Source organism: Eumetopias jubatus, unplaced genomic scaffold, assembly GCF_037043125.1.
Source record: "Eumetopias jubatus isolate StellerSeaLion01/CBP00866 unplaced genomic scaffold, mEumJub1_p1.0 scaffold_1, whole genome shotgun sequence".
NCBI lineage: Eukaryota > Metazoa > Chordata > Mammalia > Carnivora > Otariidae > Eumetopias > Eumetopias jubatus.
Window position 1 is genome coordinate 19165287 of NW_028274807.1, and position 25594 is coordinate 19190880.

Sequence of the window (25594 nt, forward strand, 5' to 3'; positions counted from 1 at the left end):
ATGACTATATAAGCTGCTTCTGCATAATATACTGGCAGTATAGGGCAATTTTAAAAAAGAAAGAAAGCCATACCAAACCAAACTAAACCAAACTTTTATTTTCTGGCTGAGGTATACCTTTTCAGTTTTTTAAATCTCTGACAGGAAAAACAGAGATCATTTCAGAATTTTTGTTAATAGCTGGTTTATTAGAATTAAATGCCTCTCTTAAAATAATTTAAATTCTTGGCCTGATATTATGAATAATCTATACAGAAAATCCTTAAAATTAGCTTGAGTTAAGCCAGATTTCAACCTGGATCTCCTTCTGCAGCAATGTTCTTCTGCCAGTCGACTTCGTATTGTCCTTTGCTTGCAAATATATAAATTATTTTAATAACTTGATACTCTCAGTTTAGTAATTTATTAATATTATAATTTTATTTGATATGAATATTTTAGCTCTGCTTGATTAGATGAAACAGGCACACATGCTTTAGCTATGAAAAATTCCATTTTCTGGTTCTATGTAAAGCAACATCTAAAGCAGCAGAGAGGGGAAACAGTTATATTTTCAAAAATAGTTAAGCCAGACTGTTTCCTGGAGATACTTCATTTATTTTTCATCCTCAGATGCTACTGGCTATTTTTGGTAGGGCTAGACATTAATACTGACCAGTTTAGCTTTCCTGACTGTTAACAAACTATCCCACAATGAACCTGACTTCGTGCTGAAGACATTGTGGTGATCCTTAACATACACATATTCTAAAATATATGCTCAAAGTAAAAAGATCCAAATTCACAAGAGTATGAAATATTTATAAAAAAATCATGCGTCAGATTGTACAGTCTAGAAATAAAAGAAGATTCAAATTCAGTAATAAAGGTAAGAGCAATACTTGCTCTAATATTTAAGAAAGACCTCGGGCTCCCAGAAGATCCTGGGCTCAATTCTCCTTTTCCGTCTGCAGGGAAGCAGTGGCCAGGGCTACTGCTGTGACCGGCTGGGCAATCCCGTGGAGCTGCATCTTTGCAAGTTTCTTCTGTTCACATTCTGTGACCAAACGGTTCAACTCTGCTGCACTGTATCCAATAAGAGTCTTCAAGTCACAGACAAACTTGTACACAAATCTCTTGCCTTGAACTTTACAAATCATGTCCCCATCATAATAATACCTTTAAAAAGAAAAACATGTTAGGACTATACAAAAAATACAGAATTTGGATTTCTTAGAATAGTTCACAAATCCTTCCATAAGCAGGAGCCTAGTACTGTATTTCCCTGATAGCAATTAACACTGAAGTTATATAGAAATATTTAATGTTACTATCCAAGGAAACTTCAAAGCATTGCTTACTAAAATTTCAATGTTCAGTATTCTAAAACTCTATATGCTGAATTTTCAAACCATATTTCAACAATTATGATAAGATATTGATTTAAAAATGAACATTATTGAAACAAAACAAAAAACCTTGGGTGCAGTAATAGAACCTAAGAACATGGGCTTGGAGTCAGAATGTCAAGATTCAAAATCCAGTGTCTCAACTTTGTGATTTTGTCCACACGAAAGTCACATTTTCTCTAAGACTTTATTCCTCGTCTATACAATGAGGACAAAAACATTACTTACCCTCATAGAATTGTTGGGAATTAAAAGGATTGTCTCTGCAAAGTGCTCACTTAAGCATACAATGACTGGCACATAGCCCTCTATAAAATATGTTAATAATTAAGAACCTACATAAAAGGAGAAATTTGTAATACATATATTCTATGGACTGTGGGAATGTCCACTTCTTTTCTGCATTGTACAAAATCCCTTATGTTGTAGCCACGCCTTTGCCGTCATTTAATATGTAAAGGCTCTCCTTTCAGTGAAATTCTCCAAATCTAATATGGAGCCTCAAAAGTTTAAGTAAAGGGCTAGAAGAAAGACAGGATACAGAAAACCAAGGAAGAGGAGATCATAAAGAAACAAGGTTTCTGTACCTACACAGACAAATCTGGAGAAGCCCCTCTAGATGTCTGGTTTACTGCTGCTATGTATGGAGATGGGAATAGAGCTGGATTTACATTTACTTTGGAAAACAGAGTTTATTTACTGTTATGTGCTGCCAATTCCAATAAAAGGAAAAAAGGTAAGTCAAGACTTTTATAGGCAGGAGGACTGTTAAAGCCTTGTATTTTGTTTTGTTTTTTATTATATTTTTCCCCACCTCCTCGAAGCCTTTATTTTAAAACTGCACTACCCATTTGTACCAATTTGACAATAAGCAGCTATGAAAGGAACGACTATTTCCCAAAGTACCAAAATGCTGTAAACTACCACATTTGGCAGGATCTTATTATCAAAGTCATTCAACTTAATCAAGAGTCCATTAATGAAAAGGTGGATCTATACGCAGAAAATTAAGTCCCTTTTCCTTAATTTCTGAACAGTGAAAGTCTAACAGTCAATTATGTTCACTTTCTCAGTGAGAGATACAACACAGTGGACAGAGTTCGTGTATTTCCTTTTGTGCCAATTACGTTTATACATAATTTAGATCTTAGCCCACAAACCACCAATTGTCTGTCATCCAGTTTAAAATGAGATTGGTATTTTAATTTCTTAAGAAAATTTCTACATAATATATAAGGCTGTAACAAATAGACACTTGAGAAAAAAGATAAAGGAACAAAGTGGTTTTATATTTCAAGGAGGAAAATGGAGTTGGTATAATCTTATGTCTCTTGGTACGAGGTGATAAAGAGTACGAACACTAAGTTTTAATTTTACTTAGTATGTCCTTCAATCTACTAGATGCTGTCATACAACCACATATAATAGCATTCATCACATTTGTACACGCTCTAAAATGAAGAAAGTAGAAAGGTACACGGTACCTGTGTTTTCATGGGTATGATTTTGCCCCTTTTTTTTAAACTTGTGGGATTTTTTAGCCTTTTAAATTGTGAAATATATTTCCCTAGAATCCAAGGTTCCTCCCAATCACTACCCCTGCTTCACTCTAAAAGGTTAAAAACAATCCTGTTCCATGATGGTAATTCACTGCTTGTCACCCAAAAATGCATCTCTAAATGCTGTAATTTACTCTTCCTGTTTCTTGAACTTTACACTATAAATGCATTCATACAATATATACTCTCTCGGGTCTGATTCCTTTGCTGAACATTGCATTTGTGAGGTTCATCCATATCAGTGCTTGTAGCCCAGTTCATTTCCATGGACACACAGTCCACTCTTGTTTACCACAATTCATTTATTCACTCTCCTGTTGTTAGGTATTTGGTTTCTGGTTTTTGGATATTATAAATAATACTGCTATAAGCATGAGTGCGGGCATATGCATGCAATTCTGTTTGGTAGATACTGAGAGAAACTGCTGGGTTACAGGTTACATTCCTATCAAAAATGTAGAGGCATTCCTGGTCCTCTACATCCTCAACAACACCTGATACATCGGCAAGCATCTAAATTTTAGTCATCCTGAGATATACATTGTGCCATTTTATTGTGGTTTCCAACCAAGTTTCCCTGATTATGAAAGAGGCTGTGTGCCAGGGCGAACAGTCACTGGCCATGAGGATAATCTCCAGTCCGTAGTGTCTATTCATGTCTCTTGACTATTTTTTCTATTTCTTCTACTGATTTGTAAGAGTTCTTAAGTTACTTCAGACATGACTTTTATGTCAGGTTTGTGGCTTGCCTTTCACTCTCCTGACAATGGCTTTCGTTGACCAAAAAGTGCTTAATTAAATTTCTTAATTTTCTCCATCAGGATTAGTGCTGTCCATTCTGTTTGATGTCTTTCCTCACCTACCGACATCATGGAGGTATTTCTAGATGCTTTCCTATTTTACTTTCCACATTTAGAGCTACAAGCTACATGGACCCGATATCTAGTATGGTATGAGGAAGGGGTCGAGTTTCACTTTTTTCCATGTGGACAGTCAACTGTCCAAGATCCATCGATTGAAAAGCAGGTCTTTTCCTCATGTCTTTTCCCCACGCCATCTTTAAGTCAAATACTCTTATATTCTTGGTTCTACTTGGGCTCTCTATTGTAATCTGTGGCCTATTTGTCTCTCCTAAGCAAACGACACACTGTCTTATTGTTGTAGCTTGGAGAGCAAGTCTTCCCACTCTGTTAATCTTCAGGTATCCTAGCTACTGTGGAACTTTATATTCCCACATAAATTTTACAATCACCATGTTAAGTTCTACAAAAAAACTTTCTGCATTGAAACATATCAATCTGAGGAGACCTGGCATCTTAATGATTAATTCTAATAATTTATCTATAATTTTGAAGGGGCTTGTATATATGCAATTATATCAACTGCCAAAAATGAGAGCTTTAATTTTCATTATATGGAAATGATCTTTAGATAGTTGGCAAAGTATGTGAGATTAAATAAGTGATAAACACACTGAAAATACAGCATTTTGGGGGCGCCTGGGTGGCTCAGTCAGTTTGTCTGCCTTCAGCTCAGGTCATGATCTCAGGGTCCTGTGATCGAGTCCCTGCTCAGCAGGGAGTCTGCTTCTCCCTCTCCCTTTGCCCCACGCCCGCCTCCCACTCATACTCTCTCTCTCATTTGCTCTCTCTCAAATAAATAAAATTTACAAAAAAGAAAAGAAAAGAAAGCATTTTAGTTACTCATGAGTGCTAAAGAAAACAGTGATTTTGGAAGAGAAAAATAATCATGCTAAAATATGTAACAGAACTTACATGATCATGATCCTAACAATGAATACTGATATAACCACCATTTCCATATAATTATGTAATTACATTAGGATGAAGGGAGAAAGAGTGTGTGTGTAGTGATGAGAGGTGAATCATAATCTCTCAGTGTGAAATTCACAATGTCCAAATGAAACATGAAGTAGCAGTAAAAGCATATTATTTAGAAATAGAGATAAATTACAGAGCTATTTCACACTATGTTCACTCTCCAAAAAAAGACATTAGTTCCATATATTCATATATCCTGCTTTTTTACTTAAATGTACATATTGAATTTCCATCACTGGGGTAAGCATAATTTCTGAGAGTAATTATGTCAAAAAAATTCATACTACTTATGTTACAAATAATTTTATTCTATTTCATTTCAATCTGTGTAAAGGTTGGATATTCAGATACAGGCAGGCTGAAGGGAAAGAAATAACAGAGATATGGGTCGACATTTTGCACCTAGTTATAAAAACAGAAAATATCTGCATCTTTGCTAAAATTTTATACTTGATTCACCTATGCAAATGACAGCATCTTTATCTGTTATGTCAATGACAGAAAACTGAGAGATTAAACATGTAAGTTTTAAACAGAGTAATATATGCTTTTCAACCAGATAAAAGCAAATAATCTTGGAATCATCTTAAAAAAAAATACGTGCCTCAAAATTATTACTAAAGATCTTTGTAAAAAGTCATTTATGGGGTGCCTGGGTGGCAGAGTCGGTTAAGTGTCTGACTTGGTTTCAGCTTGGGTCGTGATCTCAGGATCAGGGGATCAAGCCCCCTCCCCCCGCACCGGCTCCGCATTGAGTGCAGAGTCTGCTAAAGTTTCTCTCTCCCTTTCCCTCTGCTCCCCCCGCAACCCCTGCATGCTCAAGCACGCACAAGCTCTCTCTCTAAAATAAATAAATCTTATTTTCCACAAGGAACCACCATCGCCTTCCCAAAAAAAAAAAAAAAAGGAAAAAGAAATAAATAAATCTTTAAAAAAAAGTCACTTTTAACGTAAGTGTGAAACTTTTAGCTCTGTTTAATGAAATAAACATCTTATGAACAAGTCTTTTAATGTTTTATAACAATGTTAAACCTAGAATAAGTCATTTTTTAGAAAGGCTTGATAATAAAAAGAAATAATAAACGATAGTAATGATAAATGGTTACCTTAATGCACGACTGAGTTTCTCATAGTTCATTGTAGGCTTATTTTTACGTTGTCCCCATTTTTGTGCAACTAGTTCAGGCTGATTTAGCTTAAACTCGCCTTCATCACCGACCCAAGAAATGCAGTCTCGAGCATCCTTGTCAGTAAGAAGTTCTAGCAAAAACTGCCACAGTTGGATTTGACCATTGTTTCCTAAATTGACAAGAAGGACAAGCGTTGACCACAGTGCCATGGATTAATAGCAGGCAAAAGGCAACAAATAGGTTCTTCTCTGGGTCATCCCTCAACCATGCTAAAAACAAAATTATTTTTTTTAACAAATGCTGTTTAAATATTGACAGAGAAATAATCTATGTTCATATTTTCATACAGTGAAATAAAACAAAATACACATGATTGACAAATTTTATAAATACCGTAAAAATACCTGTTCTGTTCCCAGGTGAACTTCTATCTTCTCCTGAAATCCTTGGAGCTCTTTGTACTTTAGCTGCCTTTGCACTACTATTTATAACTTTAATAGTAGTTGGTGTAGCAGACTGCACTGATGCTGGAATAATTTGCACAGCTGCAAAGAAAAACGGAGGGAAAATTTTTGTTTCCCTTCTAATACAAGCAGTGAAAAAAATTACTGAAAAACAAAATGCTATTAGTTTTACTGATGCCCCTCTAATTAGCTCAACAAAGGGGCCTCATTTAAAAAAAGCCTTAATCCACAGCAGTTTTGAACAAAATTACCAAAGAAGTTCCAAGGATAAGGTATGATGTTTGCATTATGGGTTGTGAATCTTTAACTTGGGGAATAAGAGTTGGTCTTATTTTCAATTAACTTAGTGGTGTATACACATTAGACAAAGAATTATAAAAACATTGGCTTTAAGAATATTTCTTCATTAGAAGTAGTTTATCAAATGTTGGGAGAAAATATGGTCAAATGAGAACTCATTCACACTACTGGTGAGAACACCAACACCTACCACCACTTGGTGAAAAGCTGTGGTAATCCCTATTCAGGTTGGAAGGGTGGAACCCCTGTGATAAACCAGAGAATCTCACACACATTCTTACAAATACTCATTCCATGATATTCACAGAGTTTTAAAAATAACAGACAGCAGTGAAAATGAAATCATCACAAGTCTCATAACTGTTACACAAAAAGCAAGTTATAAATGGATATGTACAGTTAATTATCATTTTACCTAAAAAGTTTAAACACTGGTAAAACAATGCTATAAAGTGTGGTTGCCTCATTGGTAAAAATATAAAATATGCATAGAATGAATAATAAACATCAAATTCAGGATAGTCATTTAAAATGAGATCTACAACAGGGTAAAGTTGATATATAAAGTTTTAGGTTCTTATGGTGTACACAGATGTTAGTTACTATACTTTATTTCTTGGTATATCTAAAATACTTCATAAAAAGTTTAAAAACTAATTTTATTACCTTGCAGTGCTGAATTTTAAAAGAAAATTTCTTATTGACAAATGGGCCATATATTATGGGCATGAATACTCACGCTGATCAATTGTAACTATCTCATTCATCTGTTGTTCTTGGCTTGCCAACACATCTGAAGAACACACATAAAAATTTTTGTTTACATCTACCCCAGCAATGCAAACTCAAGTTAGTAAAACTCAATTCAAATGACCAACCAAATAAACTAAAAAGCAAAACATTAAATAAAACTTACTGGCACAATAACCTAAAAAATACTCGATAGTCACTTTGCAAAGATATTTTTAAGAGAAATAACAGATGGAGAGCTCTAATTCTTTTAATGTTAAGAAATACTAGGAAAATGGAGTTACTTTTTACAATTTACAGTATAAAAGAGCAGTTCAGATTCCGAGTTGGATAGTACCATAACATAAACATCTGTATCTAAATCTATCTGTATAAAACCATTTAAAACATGGAAATCTTCAAGATCAAATCAAAGATGAGCACGTATACCACACTGAAATTGCTTATACATTTGTTAGATATGCATTTGCAGTCAAGATGACGGAGAGATGGTCATAACTTACTAATCTAACAGATTGAATAAAAGATTTGAATAAAACTGCTTTAACTTTTTTTTTTAAGATTTTATTTGAGAGAGAGAGAAAGAGAGGGAGAGAGTGAGTCAGGGGAGGGGCAGAGGGAGAGAGAATCTCAAGCGGACTCTGCTGAGCAGAGAGCCCCGCGATTTTATGACTCTGAATCAGGACCTGAGCTGAAATCAAGAGCCGGATGCTTAACTGACTGAGCCACCCAGGCACCACAAGACTGCTTTAACTTTATAATGCTCCTTAAAGATAGCTAAATTTTCAATAAAACTGTAGTCGTCCTAAAAGTCACAAGTGAATGAAATAATGTAACGATGGCTACAAATATAGCTCTCAACATGAGAGTTACACTGTAAAAGGTCCTAATATAAACTCCTTAGAGATCCATTCTTTACTCATCTGTTGCTATCCCCTACTCAAATGCTATTCTTTATTTCTTAAATGAGAATTCCTATTTCCCAGTCTCTAATACTTCAGCCTATTTATTTAGTGCCTATCATAGATTAGATGCTTTTCTCGTGAAGCTGTACCCACCAGCGATCATCCGTGTACTGAGTGAGTCCTAGCCTGGCCCCCGAGCACAGTTTTACTTGTGGTGCCATGCCAGGATCCAGTTCCAGACACACACAGCTGGAAAGGACTGAGAAACTTTTAAAGAGAAGTCTAAACCCTACCTGTCAGATGGGGGCTTTCTTTGGGGGTTTATACAGTTATATGGGACTAGCCTGAGATCTTGGTTCTGATCTTAGCACTCACTTATTGGCTGTGTGACTTTGGTAAATTATTCAACCAACTTAAGCATTAATTTCCTCATGTTTAAATGAGATATCCCCACCTACCACCTCATGAGGCTGCTATAAGGATTAAAGGAAAATGTTTTCAAAAAGCACAGTGCTTGAAACATAGCTTAACTTTTCAGTAAACTGGAGATGTTACTGCTTCATCCAGATTCCTAATTCTGAGCATTCTCCCCACTTCAAGCAAATGAATAGACACACAAGATTCCTCCGCTCCCCATACTAGGAAAAGTCTGAAAAAGCTTGAAAGATTGAGAAGCGCTAGGAGAACCAGAGACAACCACAACAAAGTGCTGCCGTGGGGGAGAGAGCAAAACCCACCAATTTTAAACTGTAGTCTAAACACTGTCTTTGCCCTAATCTTGACAGTTCCTACAAGGATACCTCTCAGTACACATGACTCACATGTTAAAAACCTGAAACAATTCAAGAGTTTTCCTTATTTATCTGAAATGTAGAAAAAAAAAAAAAACCCTGTGAAACCAAGGACAAAACTTTAATCAGAACATTTAAATTATTTATCTAATAAGAAAAACTAGAAATAAACCCTGTAAATGTAATGAATGCAGTAAGACTTCCAGTGTCAATATACACTTTTCCTCTCTAATATTTAAGAGATTCCATGAAAGAGAAACTATAATCAATGAAGGAAAGCTTCTTTCCAGAGCTCATTTCTTATTCAGCAGCAGAGAATGCACCCCAGATGAAAACCCTAAGCCTCCAAATACCTGCGGAAAATCCCTCCAACCAGAGCTGTTCCTTTACTGGGCACATAATAGAACCAACCCTACCGGTTACCTTTTAATCCATAACCATTATAAAAACAAAGTCAGAGTTTGTCTTATTCACACATTCTGAAAAGTACGTGGGTCTGGCTAGCATTTCTGGCCTGTAGAATGGTGTTAGGGAACAGGTTACTGCTACAATACTTTAACAGATAGTCACTGAAATTTAAGATGGATTAAAATTCAAACAAAATAATTTACATTTATTTGAGCTTTTTGTTGGTCAGCCAAGTAGTTTCTATTTTCTATATACAGTCACTTAATCATAATAATAATGTCTGTGGAACCAACCTGGAAATACTTATAATTAGCAGACCTCAAAACAGAGGACTGCACACTTACACTTCTTTTTCTCTTAAGATCCCATTCAATTAAAAGAAATTTTAGAAGGTTTAATTCCATTAATGATGAAAAGAACAAGAGGGAAGAAATCTGTGGACAATCTTAAATTTCCAGAAGATGAAGAGTACATGAAAGAACTGACTGATGAAACAGAAGTCAATGACTGGAATTTATGGAGAGAGCTAAGCGTAGGTCACAGCATCTTAAAAGCCTGGATTCTGATGTTCTTCAGTCTGGTTTTGGATCTTGGCTCTGCCGTTCCCTAGCCCTGTACCCTTGTGGGGCTGGCTCTCTAAGCCACGGTATCCTATCTAAAAAATAAGGAAAGTAATGATTTGTGGCATTAGCAGAGGGATTAAATGAGATAATACATATAAAGCTCCCAGCACAGCCTTATACAATTAATAGGTGTTAATTATTATTGCTATTATCAATGATCACAATGAAGACAAAGTTATAAAGAAATAAAGTTAAATTCAAGTTACAGTGCAAATAGATAACAATTCAAATTTTATACATTTTCGAAGAAGTTCCAGATGACTCCATAGAATTTCTCCCCGAGGCACTCGCTGAAAAAAATCTTCTTGGTTGAGACTGCATAATTCTCTTCCAGAAATGTTGAGTGTGGTCAGGTCTATATCAGTCATGCTGAATTCTTTCATTACCCAAACCACCCAATGTAGGACTTGGTCTGTGGACCACTGTATAGGATCTAAAGAGAAAAATATTACCATTAGCCTAGTCCTATCTCAGATATGTATAAATTCACAGTTAATTTGTCAGTACACATATACATACACACATACATATGGAGAAAAGTCCAGACAGGTTTTTTTTCCCAAGTAAGTGAAGTAAATAAACTCAAAAAGGTTTTTAATACTGTATTTTCTCCTCAGCTCCTTTTCAATTTCTCAATCTAAATTTTTAATGAATTCACCTGGTTTTACATCAGTTAGTCTGGAATTTTATCAAGAAAAACAATGTAAAATTCAATGCGTTAACTGAAAGAATAAAATATGGGATTACTCTGGAGAGAATGGAATAAGTTCTCCAAGTTTTAAACATTACTTTGTAGCAGTGTATAATTTGGTGCACTGAAAAAAAAAAAAAAAAAAAGAAAAAAGAAAACTGTAAGGGGTTTCTGAGGAGCTAGTCTTATTCTCCAAAATGTGCACAACATAATCTTTCCTCCCTTTTGCTTCTTATAAAAAGCTGGTGTTCCTATATTTACCCTTTAGTGGCACTTATAATACAACATGCAAATTGCATGTTTACTCAGCTGTCTTTCCCTGTAATACATTAAGGTCTTAAATATAAGGACTGTGTCTTATAAACCACTGTATCTTCAGAGTTTACCACAATGCCTTATGCATAGCATAATCTGTTAAATCCATGATAAGTAAATCCAAATAGTCATTTTCCTCATCATTTCTTTACTATCTAATTGAGTTCACAAATGAAAAAGATGGCCAACATGTATAAATATGTCATTGTTGTATCCCTGGCACCTAATGGAGTATTCTACCCATATAAATGTAATTAAAACTGAATTAATTTTGGTATAGGTATTTCTGCATGGAGAAGATGATCTATCCAAATAGTATTGGTTACATGCTCCCCAAGACGCATGCTATTCAACTGGAATAAGCAAGAAAAAGACATTTAGGTACTTATTAAGAGTCAATTTATAACAAAAGATGAATCAAACAAATACAGGATTGACAGCCACAGAACTGATTTTTTATCTGATCTTTTCACAAAGAAGAGAAGGGAGAAGGATTCTAAGATGGCAGCAAAGTTTTTTAATGTCTCTGAATGCACACATTAAAGAAAAAAACCACTAAAAGCAAAAGACAACAAAACCAAAAATCCATGTACATTTACAATAAAACCAGGTGACAATATATCCCCATGGAAGCCAAATACACACAGGTGAAGACAAAGCAGTAACAGTCAGAGACCTTCATGGTATCAATATCTATTCAGGAGAAAGCAAAGGGGGAAGCAAAGGGAAACCTGACCCATTCTTCATTCTGAGCCCAGGAGAACCTGAACACGGCCAAGAAGTTTTCACTGAAAGCACAACAGGCCACGCTCAAAGGAGTAGCTCAAATAGTTCTGCCCAATCCAACAGCAGCTGAGTACAAAGGTCCATGGTAAAGTTTAAGGGGCTGGAGCAGTGCACCACCTTTGGATTTTTCAAACTGAGCCACAGATCACATCCAGGTGAGTGGAGCACAATGAGAAACTGGAGGGAATGGGATCTAAATTGAGTAGCACAGGAACACCAAAGAAAAAGAGGAAGTCCAGATAAAAGTGGAATAAGGGAACAGACAGGAACTGAGAAAGCCAGGGGCTATGTTTTGCTTTGTTTTTTGAAGTTTTATTTATTTAAAAATCTCTACACCCACCATGGAGCTTGAACTCACGACCCCGAGATCAAGAGTCACATGCTCTTCTGACTGAGCCAGCCAGATGCCTCTACTGGCTCTGTTTTTTAACACTATTTGAAAATAACAGAGGAAAGAGTTATAGAAAGTTAGAACAGCTATCCTGAACCATGCTGCCCTTTAAAGGTTCAAGTAACCTCATTTTACATAAATATGAACCAAAAAAAAGTGGTTTTGCCCCAACTTTTTTGATCAAAAAAGTTGGGGCAAATACAATCAGTCTGATTTGTTTTCTTAAATAATATCAGGACTTCTGGTGTAACATAACTAATTGTGCATATTCTCCCTGCTTATTTCTCTAAGATCCTAGTAAAATGATACTAAAGGAATTTTTAAATGAAGTAAACTCATAGGAACATGAGTGAAAATGATAAACGGATGGAAGATTTTCAACTAATTTGTGAAGATAGTCAGCAGAGTGAAAATCAAGTGAAGTAGAAGCTATGACCTAAAATATCTATCAAGGAGGATATAGTAAGAAGTAAGCGTTTCCTGACTGCAGAACCCCTTTACTGACTCATGTCAATATTGGTTCCAGGTAGCAGGAGAGGTGTAAATGGAAAACGAGGTACTAATTTAAAGTGTATGGTGTGGTCAGAACCTCCAGGGCCTCTCCTTCATTCTCAGGAGCCAACTGAACAGAAGCATCCCCACACATATGTCCATATCCCCCCCTCAACCCCCCTTCCACATCCCTACATCCCAGAACTTTTGGGACAGACATGAAATGGATACTGATCCCAGTAATAAAAGTCTACAAACTGAAGAGTGAGACCCTTTGCACTTCCCTTTCCACTTCTAGAACGCAGCATTCACATACATGGCAACCCTAAATCCTCAGCCCAACCTTCTACTCCTGTCAGTGTTTGACCAATTCTCCAGATTTGTAGTCTCCCTTACCAAAAAAACAAAACAAAACAAAACCCACAAACAACCAAAAAACAAAAAACACCCCACCAAACCAAAAATAAAAACAACTTTTATTTCCTAGGTGCCCTTTCTAAGGAAACCTGTAAGGAGAAATGAGAGAATAATGAGTAAATGTGAGAATAAAACTAGGAAAAAGGAAAATAAAAGATCCTGGAAAATGGATCCAGCACCAGAGAAAGTCAAGGATGTCCGAGGATGACAGACAGCGCTGTGGCAGATTACAAAAGAACCAATCTAGAAATACTTGAGAATTTGGGAAAAATTATAGGCACAAAACAGAGTGATGGAAATGGGAGAAAGTCAGTCTTGGTATATACAGAAACCCACAAACTAAAAATTAAGTCAACGTGGAACTTCAGGAAAACCAGAAGTTGTCAAAATGCAGTCACATTTATATGAAAAATTCTCACAATACACACAAATAACTAACGACTTAAAATAAAAGTTATGTAAGAATATTCACAAAATGGGGAAAGATAAGGTTTTATTTGCTTTGCAGGGGAAAACAATATCAAAGAACTAAACCTCATGTACTGTAACAAGAAGTTAATAATGATTAAAAGCAGTGAAGTGGAAAGTGGTTGCAAGTGGGGAGCAGGACTAAAGAAAGGAAAACTGTTTTTCGTAAGACTGACTTTCTTTAAACCAGACGTGACAGATACACAATGAGAGCTCCCCCGTGAGACTGGGGGAGAACTGTGAACTGGAGAGCTAGTTATATACAAATCAACTCTATCTGTAAAACTTTAGTTTTGTGTGAATATATAATATTTTTAAATGTGAATATCTAACAATTCTGGGAGCCAAAAACATAAGTATGTATCTTTCTTTTTTATTATTCAAACAACTGGAAGAAAAAAATAAAAACAAAAAAGCAGACTTCCCCACCTCCCCCCGTTAAGCGCTGGAAGGCACGGCCTATCTTTCTTATGTGCCACTGAAAGTCCAGCCTTTAACAGGATGCCTGGCAGAGGTGGCACTAAACCGTTAAACTGCTACAATATGCAACTTACATTACAATTGATACCCTGGTAGGGGAAAGTAAAATCAACCTTAAAATAAGAGCAACTTTTTTTACAGGTAACACATTGCCCTCTTTTGAAACTCAGTAGCAATTCTGTCAGTAGTGTGGTTGAACTTGGGTATATTTATGATTTTTTTCCAACACTGGAAATAAATTTAGTTCTGTCCTCTTTCTTAAAATATCTGTGAAGTTTTGGACTAAAAAATAAAAAATAAAAAAAAATTAAAAAGCAGAGCCATCTTTTCAATATTGTTTAATAAAGGACAAGAATGAATACTGACTTTAATTTTACTTTTAGTCAGTTTTAACATTCCCATTTGGCCAGACTTCTAACTACTATGAATTCACTAAGTTTCATCTGTAGTTTTTAAATGTGAAATAGTAAAAACAATCAATCAATCAGCATGAAAAAGAATTAGAGTCCTGGAAAAATATAAAAGTGAAGGGATTATATATATATACATATGAAGATGTGGCTCTAAGCTCCTGTCCAGATACAAAGTTGCTATGTGTAAAACGAACTTTAGGGAACTGTCCAGTGTGAATCAGTATTTCAAAGAGATTTAAAGTAGCTATGACCAGTTAACCATATTTCAATTTTGCAGAGAATTAAGCAATTTCAAAATGACTACCCTTAGGTACAGACACAGAAACCTGAAATCATAGTTTCCTAAGAAAACAGTAATCAAATTTCTAAAACTTCCCAGTTGCTAACAATTTCATGACAGAAAAAAAAAAATCAATGATTTAAAAAGTCTTCCTGTACCTAAATAAACCCCAAGTGTTTTAAAAGAGCTTTATTCTAAGTAAATGATACCCCTGGTAGGTACTCGAGTCAGAGTTTATAATCTTGCTCTCTACAATTCATTATTATATACTACTCTCCATACAAGATCCTATTACTGAAGGGTTCTTGTTGAAAGTCTAGTAAACTACGTAAAATATTATTTCAAATGTTTTTATGCTCTCTTCTTTCCTTCTGAGCATTTCCCCTCTCAAAGGTGACTTCAAACTCACTAACAATAAGGTCAAGCATGACATCTATGCTAGCTTTTACAAGTCAAAAATAAATAACAATATTGTCAATCACATAGCTGAGGAATGGCTCTATCTGATCCTTCAAATTGGGCTTACCTTCTTAGGTTCCAATTAAAAGCCCCTCTCCTGGCTTCCTTCATCTATCCTCCTGCTCGTGCCACACCATTTTATCTACAAATACTCAGGTTACTAACAACTCATGAAACTTCAATAATATTTATCCCCCAACACTCCTCCCATTTGCCCCCCAAAGCTTAATATTGTCTTCTCTACTTCTATAATGTCTATTCTTTCCTATAATTCAGCTTTGTCTAACTCTACAGTTATTTTTCTAAATCTACCAATGAGCCTCTGATCACCAAATTTAATAGATACTACTCAGTTGGCATTTTTTTTACTTTGTCAGCAACGTGGCCACTCTTGTCCATCTAAAACTCTTTTTCAATTTCAGAGACACTATATACAGTTCTTATTTTCCTTCTATCTCTTCAGCTATTCCATGTCTCCATTCCTTTTCCTCAACCTGAAATGCCGACGAGCTCCAGGCTTTAACATTGTGTTCCTTTCCATTTTATCTCTCTCCATCACAGACTGTATATACTTGCACAGCTTCAATACAAACTCAACACAGCTAAGTCTCAGAGAACATCTTTATCTCCAGTCCAAATCTTGTGTACCTGGCTACCTTCAGTTGAAATATGTACTATCACTTCAAATGAAGCAGTACCAACATTTTCCCTCGAAAAATCTTTCCAATACCAGACTTCCCCACCTCCCCCACTTAAGCGCTTGAGGGCACGGCCTTTCTTTCTTATGTGCCATTGAAAGTCCGGCGTTTAACCCTGATGCCTGGCATAGGTAGTTCACTAAATATGTAATGAAGATGTAACCAGGGTTCTTTAGTATGATCACTATGATCACTGCCCTAGTCACCCAAGCTTGAGAAGTTGCATCAGTACTTGAATCTCTCCTCTCTACTCTCACACAATCCATTAGTCAGTCGCTCAGCCCCACCACTGGTTTCATTCAACTCTTCCCACATAAATTACCAAGTCTAGGCTAACCTAGACATTATCACCTAGTCACAGCTCAACTATAACATGCTCCTGTTTTCCCTTCATTTAGTCTCTACCTGCTCCAACGTATGTCATATACTACTGCCATATTCATCTCCCATGGTCATGTCCATCAATCAAAAGCAGTTCTATACTAGAGATAACTCCACCAAATCTTCTCGCTACTCCTACATACTCACTCCCGTGTCTAACTTTTGCACATACATTTCCTGTATGGACTGTCCTATGCTCAATAGTTTGTCTATAATAATAAACCTTTTCCCAATGTTCCCCAGGCCACTGCAATCCCTTTGAGATTTTTTTTTTAAGATTTATTTATTTATTTTAGTGGGGGAGGGGCAGAGGGAGAGCAGCAGACTCTACGCTGAGGCATGGAGCCCGACTTGGGGCTTGATCCCAGGACCCTGAGATCATGACCTGAGCAAAGGTCAAAAGTCGGATGCTCAACTGACTGAGCCACTCAGGTGTCCCTGATCTCTCTGAGATCCTAATAGCATATTCCCTTTATCTAAGTTACTGACAGCTTAAAACCATGCTACTTTTAAGGGTAATTCTCTCTTTTCATTTATCTTCTCTCTCTTCAACTCCACTATGAACACCCTAAAGACAGAATTTTTTTTTTTCAATTTCTTTGTATTCCTAGCACCCAGGACAATATTTGTCCAAAGGGGATAAAAAGAGAGATACAGAAAATAAGTATTCTTCCTAAAAACTTTTCATTTAAAATAGATTATAACTTACTCACCCTAGTGTCTTCTATGTCAAGCTTAATTCTTACTGTTCTACTAACATGTAATTAAGCATTTTATTACCATAAGGTATCCCAAGGCGTTCTTGCTCTTTCCTATAACCTTCCAGAGCGGCAGCCCATCTTGTCACTTGTTCTGAGGTTTCGTCTGAAATAGTTGTAATGTGTTTTGTGCCATCAAGAGTTATTACTTGAGCTTCCTCAACAAGATGTGCTTCTGCTTCAGCATGATGGGCATCTGGATCAATGACTACTTCAACTGTTTCCGCAGGTTTAACAATTTCAAGGATGTTTAGCTTAGGTTCAATTCCTTAAAGAGTGGGGAAAAAAAAGTAAATTTAAATGAAAACACAAAAGCCACTAAAAAATAAAATTTAGCTTAATTTATATGTTCTCAAATGGTAGAGCAAATGCTCTCTTTTAGACACAAGTACAATTATTCACTAGAACTTCAGTAGATAATAGTATTGTGTCAATATTAATTCCCTGATTTTGATAACTGTAATGTAGTCATATAAAAGAATTCCTTATTTCTAGAAAACACATACACTGATGCATTTAGGGATAGAACGAAATCATGTCTGCAACTTATTCTTCAACTGGGCAAAAAAAAAAAAAAATAATGTGGGGACAGGTGGATGGAGAATAAAGCAAATGTAATAAAAGTTAACATTTGGAGAATCTGAGTAAAGGACATCCAGGAGTTCTTTTACTACTCTTGCAACTTTTCTGTAAGTCTAAAAGGATATAAAAACACCATCACCATCACCACACACAGCTACATATAAACATTTATTAGAAAAAAAGTACCAATATGGATTAGAAAATAAAAACCAGACTAAGGAAAATATAAATGAGTAGCTACCCACCTGTAGAATTTTTAAAAGTCCTTCTAAGCAAATTAAAATTATTTACTGATTGCTTTTCTTTGCAAAGGTCGAAGTACATGTTTAAAAATGAATAGGCACTGAGTTTGTAAAATTAAATTCACATTATTAACTTCTGATTTCCATTTTCAGTTGAATGAAAAAAAAAAACCCGAATTCTTAAGATATTCAAAACAAATAAACTAGCTCTTCATAAAATCATCTCAGATACTTCTGTTACAATGACAGCTCTAAAAAACTATCATTACTTAACAGCTACTGTTTGGTCATTGATTCTGTAACAATCTGCATCAAATTTAATCAAAGTGTATTTGAAAGATTAAAACTCAACTTCAATCCTCCCTGAAAACCAACTCTATAATAAAATGTATTGCTGTCATTCATTATATGGTATAAAGATAAGTCACTTTTTCAAATATACATGAGAAAAATAACTTTAAAAAAAATTTCCCCCTAAGATTTATTCCCTAATCCTCCACTCAAATTTCAACAAGTCAGCTCTTCCCAAATCCACTTACACTGAGAGGTGACTAGGCTTTTAAAGATAAAACAAAGAACTTCTTTCTTATTGTCAATGATAGTACTGGGGAAATTGTAGATCGGAAGGGGATAACTACCATTTTTATAGTTTGAGAGAAGTATGATTTGTGAAATGCAACTGTAAGCAATATAATATGTTCAAACATTAAAATTAGTGTAAAACTCTGGTCAGAACTCCTAATAAGCCACATTTTTTAAAAACTAAAATTCAACCTACCAAAAATGGTTTCCTAATTTTCTAACTTTTGTACTTACACAAGATTAGTAAAATACTGTGATGGATATGGCTGACTGAGTCACTCAACATCTTTTGCAAATTCCTCTCTCTGTGCTAAACTGTAGGGAACAGATTTACTTGTGGCGAGGGTTCCAGTTGTGATTCTGGCTCTAGAATCACTGGCATAAGCCTTTTTCTGGAAACAAGTTAAGAAGGAACAAGTAGGCACATGGAACCCATTTTTTGGCTAGTGTGATCACTGTGAAGGCAGAGTGGTTCTAAGTTGACAGCTATAATGGTGGCTTTCAGATCTGGCATTTTCTGGATCATGGCAGGGCAACAGCTTCCTTGGCAATCCAGTTCTGCAGTGTGGCTAAGGCATTCTGAGAAAGTCAACCAGAACCTGCTCTTCCAGCTCTTTCTACCTTACAATATATCCTTTCCTGAAAAAACTAGTTAGAATATGTTATACTTAAAAAAAAAAAAAAAGAATACGTTATACTATCTGCTTCACCCTGACAGATATAATTATTAAACCAAGAGCATGAGTGTTTGGCTACAACATCACATTAGGTAATTTAGACAACCACCTAAAACACGTTGAACTTGTAAAACTGAGTTCTCCCATATTTTAAAAAATATGAGCTAAACTTTTAAGTAACTATAAAAGTTGCTTACCTTGGTAAGAAATTACCTGTACACTAAGTTGTACAGTTCCATCTGTTTTTACTCCTTGGTCAAATAAACTTCGTTCCGGATCCAGCTAAACATGAGAAAATGATTAAGATTACTTTGGTTTTGTCATCAGGTTTAATACAAACGGATGTACCAAACAGGACTTAATTACTGAGGCATACTAATGAAATTATAAGAACACATCTAATTATCCAAGTTGTCACATCTTATAATTCTTTGCCAAAATTAAACATATTTTACCCACTGTGGTAGTAACTAAGGACAACATAAATTAACCAAATTTATTTGAGGTGGTGGTTTTCTCTAGCACTGGAGTCTAGGATTTTAAATAATGCCAAAAGGCAACTGTTTATTCTGTAAATATATTTTAAGCAGAAGATAATGCAATTTATCTGTCATGAAGCAAGGGTGTTTAATTAGTGGGGAGATTTATATAAATCTATTAACATAATTTTTGCCATGTCCCCCTTATAACCATGCCACACATTTAAGATCAAGATTAACTCTAAATCTCTTGTAATGAAGTTAAAAAAGTTAAAGGACTTATGACCTTACTACTTAACCTAGCTTTGATATCTTCAATCATAATCCTCTGTCTTTTCAGTATCAGGTTTTTTTTTTAGTATCAGTGTTTTTATCCTCCACATCTCCCTTACAGTGAATGCGTTTCACACAAAAGCAACCTGATGACACTTTTAGACATTGTCTGTCACCATTTTAAAAGGAGACTTGCATTGCAATTGTCCTGAATAACGTATATATCTGTGTCTGCATTTCACGCAGTGGGAGGTACAAAGTTCCTCCCACTCCCATTCCCAAGAATTCAGTCAATATTGTAGTCATGATACAAACATGTTTTCTAATATTAAAAATGTCATATAAAACCTAAAATCTTAGGGGCGCCTGGGTGGCTCAGTCGTTAAGCGTCTGCCTTCAGCTCAGGTCATGATCCCAGGGTCCTGGGATCGAGCCCCGCTTTGGGCCTCTCCTCCAACGGGAAGCCTGCTTCTCTCTCTCCCACTCCCCCTGCTTGTGTTCCCTCTCTCGCTTTGTCTCTCTCTGCCAAATAAATAAAATCTTTGAAAAAAAAAAAAACACCTAAATCTTAAATGACTTTAGGTTTAACAACAGGGGTAAAACAAACTGTATAACCATGCAGAAAGATAGGTCAAACATGGTATTCTTACTACTTAAAAGAAGTCGGCCTGATGCTTTGTTACAAACTCTCCTAATATCAAGACTTCTCCTCTCTGTAACAGACACTGGTATGATCTACTTGAAGCTACAGCATGTGGAACTCTGGAAGTGAACTCTCAGGTAGTACTGAAATATACCAGCTAGTTCACATACTCCTCAAATTAGCACAACCCTGCTACCTTCCATCGGCTTTCATGTCAGCCCTCATATGAAAATACAAAAGCATCACCACAAGCAGCAAGCATTCTGACTCCACGTGCATGTGGTTAATTGACGTGAAGAAGAGAAGTTGTTAATCTCACATTCTTTTTGAGGAGAGGAAGGGAGACAGGGAAGACTGCAAAATGCTTTAGATCCTACGCTAGCTTGGAATTCTGTGATACAATGAGCTATGCTATTTCTTATTTATTCAACTAATATTTACGGAGAACTTATGATGCGTTGGGTACTTCGCAAGTAATATTTTCATTTTAGGTAGATCAGGTATGCTAAGAAAAGCAACAAATGTTAGAGCTGAAAGGCAAGTAAGAGATCAAGTCCAGATTTCTCTTCACTTCACATGTGAGAAAATCAGGTGAAGCCTCAGTGATGCTGAGCTGACTTTCTTAGAAGTCTGCCTCAAACCACTGAAGAAAGAGTTTTGAAGTCACACAGGCCTGGGTTCAAATTCCAATGTACCTCTTTGTAGCTATGCATTGGGCAAATTATTTATCTATAAATCTCAGTTCTACATGTGTAGAATGTAATTAAGAATATGCTGATTTCAAAGACTAATGTGAATATTAAATGAGATAACGTAGCAGTGTTCTTCAAATATTCTTTGGTTCAAGGTAAACTGCCCCTACAGCTCCAGTTCACCAATTTGTCATGGCTGCCTTAGATACCAATCTACAGAAGTTATTTCTCTAACTCCATGTTTTTGGAACATTTGAGTTATTCTCAGTTTCTGTACAACCATGCAATGAACATCTCAGATGTACAACTTTGCTCACCTAGATGAGGATCTCTGTAAGAACAATTTATTGAGGTGAACTACTAGATATTTCGCATTTAAAATTAATACACACTGGGCGCCTGGGTGGCTCAGTTGGTTAAGCAACTGCCTTCGGCTCAGGTCATGATCCTGGAGCCCCGGGATCGAGTCCCACATCGGGCTCCCTGCTCAGCAGGGAGTCTGCTTCTCCCTCTGACCCTCTTCCCTTCGTGCTCTCTATCTCTCATTCTCTCTCTCTCTCAAATAAATAAATAAAATCTTTAAAAAAATAAATAAAATAAAATTAATACACACCAAATACCAGATTACCTTCCAAAAAGATTGTGCTAATTTATTCTCTCCGAGAGAAGAAAAACTTTAAATCATAAATTTATTAATATTAGACCCACATACATTATTTAATTCTAGAAGAACAATATCCTCGCCTCCCCCCACCCCCCAACATTTACTAGATTTACTGAAAGGAAAAGATAAAAATATGGTTGAGTGGAAACTGAAAGGCACAAATTTCATCAGAACATTTCAACTTATTCTACATCAAAATCTTATTTAAAAATAATACATATATGATGATTTGAATTTTTAAAAAACTAAAGCAAAAATCCTGTAACATGGAATAGCTGTATCACAAGGCAGGCAAAGGGGAGAAGTAAAGAGCACGACAAATCAAACAATCCAAAAGAAGACACAATATGTATTTGTATAAGTTAGGATAAAAAACCGTATAAACTCTAGTACTTACTCATATGTTCAAGGAAGGTCTAGAGAAATTCTTTGAGCAATTCTATCTAAGCTACTTTTTTTTTAAAGATTTTATTTATTTGAGAGAGAGAGAATGAGAGAGAGAGAGCACATGAGATGCGGAGGGTCAGAGGGAGAAGCAGACTCCCCGCCGAGCAGGGAGCCCGATGCGGGACTCGATCCCGGGACTCCAGGATCATGACCTGAGCCGAAGGCAGTCGCTCAACCAACTGAGCCACCCAGGCGCCCTCTAAGCTACTTTTTATCATGAAAATACTACCTTTCTTGAAAGAATACTATAAAACATGGCTATGAATATGCTGTAAACATAACATATTATTAAAATACTACCACACGTAAAATCCTATTGCAATAAACTCCAAGAAATGTATACACTGGTGTTTAAGTTCTTATCCAAAATTCACTGGTGCACAAAGAAGCTAAAAGCTAGTTAGGAATGAAGTGTGAGGAAGACACACTTCCAAGTTCCAAAGTCAATGTGCTTCTCACTACTTTATGTTTAGGCTCTGATTCACATTTATTTAAACTTATTTCGTATTTTGTTTGATTTAGTACTCAAGATTTTTTTTTTCTAAGTAGGCTACACACCCAGTGTGGAGCCTGATGCGGGGCTTAAACTCATGACCCTGAGATCGAGACCTGAGCTGAGATCAAGAGTCGGATGCTTAACCCACTGAGCCACCCAGCTGCTGCTAGTACTCAATCTTTTAGATACAATTTTAAATGGAGGGAATTTTGCTGGAACTTTTATTTTTAAATGCTTAAATTTTGTAATACAGGTCAAATTTAGTTATAAAGACTACAGCTATAGAGATAAAAGGCTAACAAAAAAATATTTCTGGGTGCCTGGCTGGCTCAGCTGGTAGAGCATGTGACTCTTGCCCTGGGGGTTGTAAGTTCCAGCCCCACATCAGGTGTAGAGATTACTTAAAAATAAAAATCTTAAAAAAAAATTTCCAATGCAGACTTAAATGCTGAAATATAAATCTCAAAAGAAAAAAAATTACCTGGATATCTTGCAGGCAAATTTCATGAGCATCCAAAGAACACTGCAGTCTTGGTTCTAATAGTTTCTTTAAATTGCCTATTGGCTCATTGATGTCTATAGCCTGGCTTACACATTCAGCTGGGGTGTAGGCTTGTTCTACAATACTAAAAGTTAAAGGATATAATGGTTAACAAATATTTCTACCCTGGATATTAAAGTCTGGTTTTTGAAACTCATTTCTGCATAGACACTATTCATAGTGGTAGGCTTATCACCAACTAGTGTTGCCAAACTGAATACTAAATTGCAGAGAAATGCTAGCATGAAATTTAAAGCACCCCTGCAAATATATCTCCTTAGCTATATATATATATGTAGCTAAGTATATATATGCACAAATAAATATTCCATATATAACATTTACAGGGAAACAAAAATATTACATTTTCAACTTATTTTGAAAAACTTTAGAATGGAAAATAAAAAAGTCCCCTCAAAATTTGTATGCCATCTCTATTAGTCAATTTCCTTTCCCGACATAAATAAATGTACATAATAAGGCATGAAAATATAAGTTATATAAAATACTTTCCATTTAATTTAATATGAGAACTACTGGTTATAATCAGTATAATTCCACATTAAAAAAAATACATTCCTGCCTTAAAACTCTGAAGCTCTTTTATATTGTTATTTCATACTTTGAATTCTATGAGATCATGAGTGCCTTGAAGGTAAAATCTTTGGCAAATAATTCTTTTTTTCAAATCCTTATATGGAGTCAAAGAGAAAACAGACATCAAATAATATCTACTAAATCGGTGAATCTGGAATTCAATTAAATTTCACACCATGTTTACTTTTAATATGATTTAATTCTCATCTGTAGTTGTCAAAGACAGCACCATGTATTTAAAAATTTGTCCAGTTCCATTTTCACATAAATTCCAAGTATAATGCGATATATGCATCATATTCAATAAATGTACATAGCCTAAATTTCTTCTAATACTTTAAAAGTTTATAGTAGACCATTCATTAAAACAAAGATTATTTTTAAATGATAGTAAACTATTATTACTATTATTTTTGTTAAGGTAAACTAATTGGGTCTTTTGGCTAAGTATTTCTACCAAATTCTTTAACGACAGTACAATAGGCTGTAATTTTCTTTTTCTGTAACAATCATTCTTTAAAAGAAACGTCACTTTAAGATAGATAGGTAAAGACCTATTTTATGTGAGCTCAACATTTAAAAAATGTTTAAATATTTTGCTGTCACCATTTAAACCTTGGGAAACTTCATGCAAAAATCTGAATTTCTCCTGAAAAACTGGATGATCTCACATCACTGGACCTAAATTCCTGCACAACAACTATGTACTGCAGCTTCACAGCAGCAAATGCTCCTTTACAGCTACTCCCCAGGTTAACATAGTAACTATCAATTTCTTACATGAGGCATCTGCAAAGATTTTCTGTAAAGGGCCAAACAGTAAACACTTTAGGATATGTGGGCCATTTGTGTATACATAAATATATCCACATATGTATGTATAAGCACACATGCACACATACATATATGTATCTGATAACTGAGAGGAGAAAGCATACTCAAACATGTTGAAAAGCTCTATTAAAACTTTAAGGTTTTAAATCTCAGCTCGACTCTCAACACTCAGCATCCCTGGCAACCTTAGTGATTTTGTCCATTCAACAGAGTTGTTCTAAACCTTCATTTATTCCACAGAAGTCCTCTTACTCAGTGCCTTTTACTTTCAACATATTATCTCATCTCCTGCTTTATAGAGAAACGTAAGGACCATTAGCCATCATCTTCCTCAAGCTTCTTCTTGACTCTCAAATCTTTTACCCAGACTGTGTCCCTGGATTCTGAACTCATTACCACCGCTCTACCTCTTTAATGGAGTAATAGTCCATTACTATCCCCAAAACTAACACCTTTCACTGCACTATATACTTAGTACTGTGCACATAATTATCCATATACCTGTATGCCTCAAATACAACATGGCCTCTGTAAGAGTAGGTTACTGTCTCACTTATTCATATATTCCTGACAGCTACTAGTTTAGGGCAGTTACTTATAGATATTTGTTAAGTTATTTCAGTTTGTGAATTAAACTCTTTCTGAAATAAAAGTAAC

General features: G+C 35.5%; 1 protein-coding gene across 3 annotated transcripts in view; it reads right to left on the minus strand.

Moving 5' to 3' along the window:
- Positions 1-780: 780 nt before the first annotated feature.
- The window catches only part of GABPA (GA binding protein transcription factor subunit alpha), a 32047-nt gene continuing 7233 nt past the window's right edge, over positions 781-25594 (minus strand). For all 3 annotated transcript variants that reach the window (XM_028115222.2, XM_028115212.2, XM_028115231.2), the window contains exons 3-10: positions 23447-23591; positions 19469-19553; positions 17211-17456; positions 10398-10592; positions 7422-7475; positions 6323-6463; positions 5895-6087; positions 781-1158 (exon numbers count right to left, since the gene is read on the minus strand). In XM_028115222.2, coding sequence (XP_027971023.1) covers positions 930-1158; positions 5895-6087; positions 6323-6463; positions 7422-7475; positions 10398-10592; positions 17211-17456; positions 19469-19553; positions 23447-23591 — 1288 coding nt within the window. In that variant the 3' untranslated portion in view covers positions 781-929. The remainder of the gene's footprint in view (positions 1159-5894; positions 6088-6322; positions 6464-7421; positions 7476-10397; positions 10593-17210; positions 17457-19468; positions 19554-23446; positions 23592-25594) is intronic.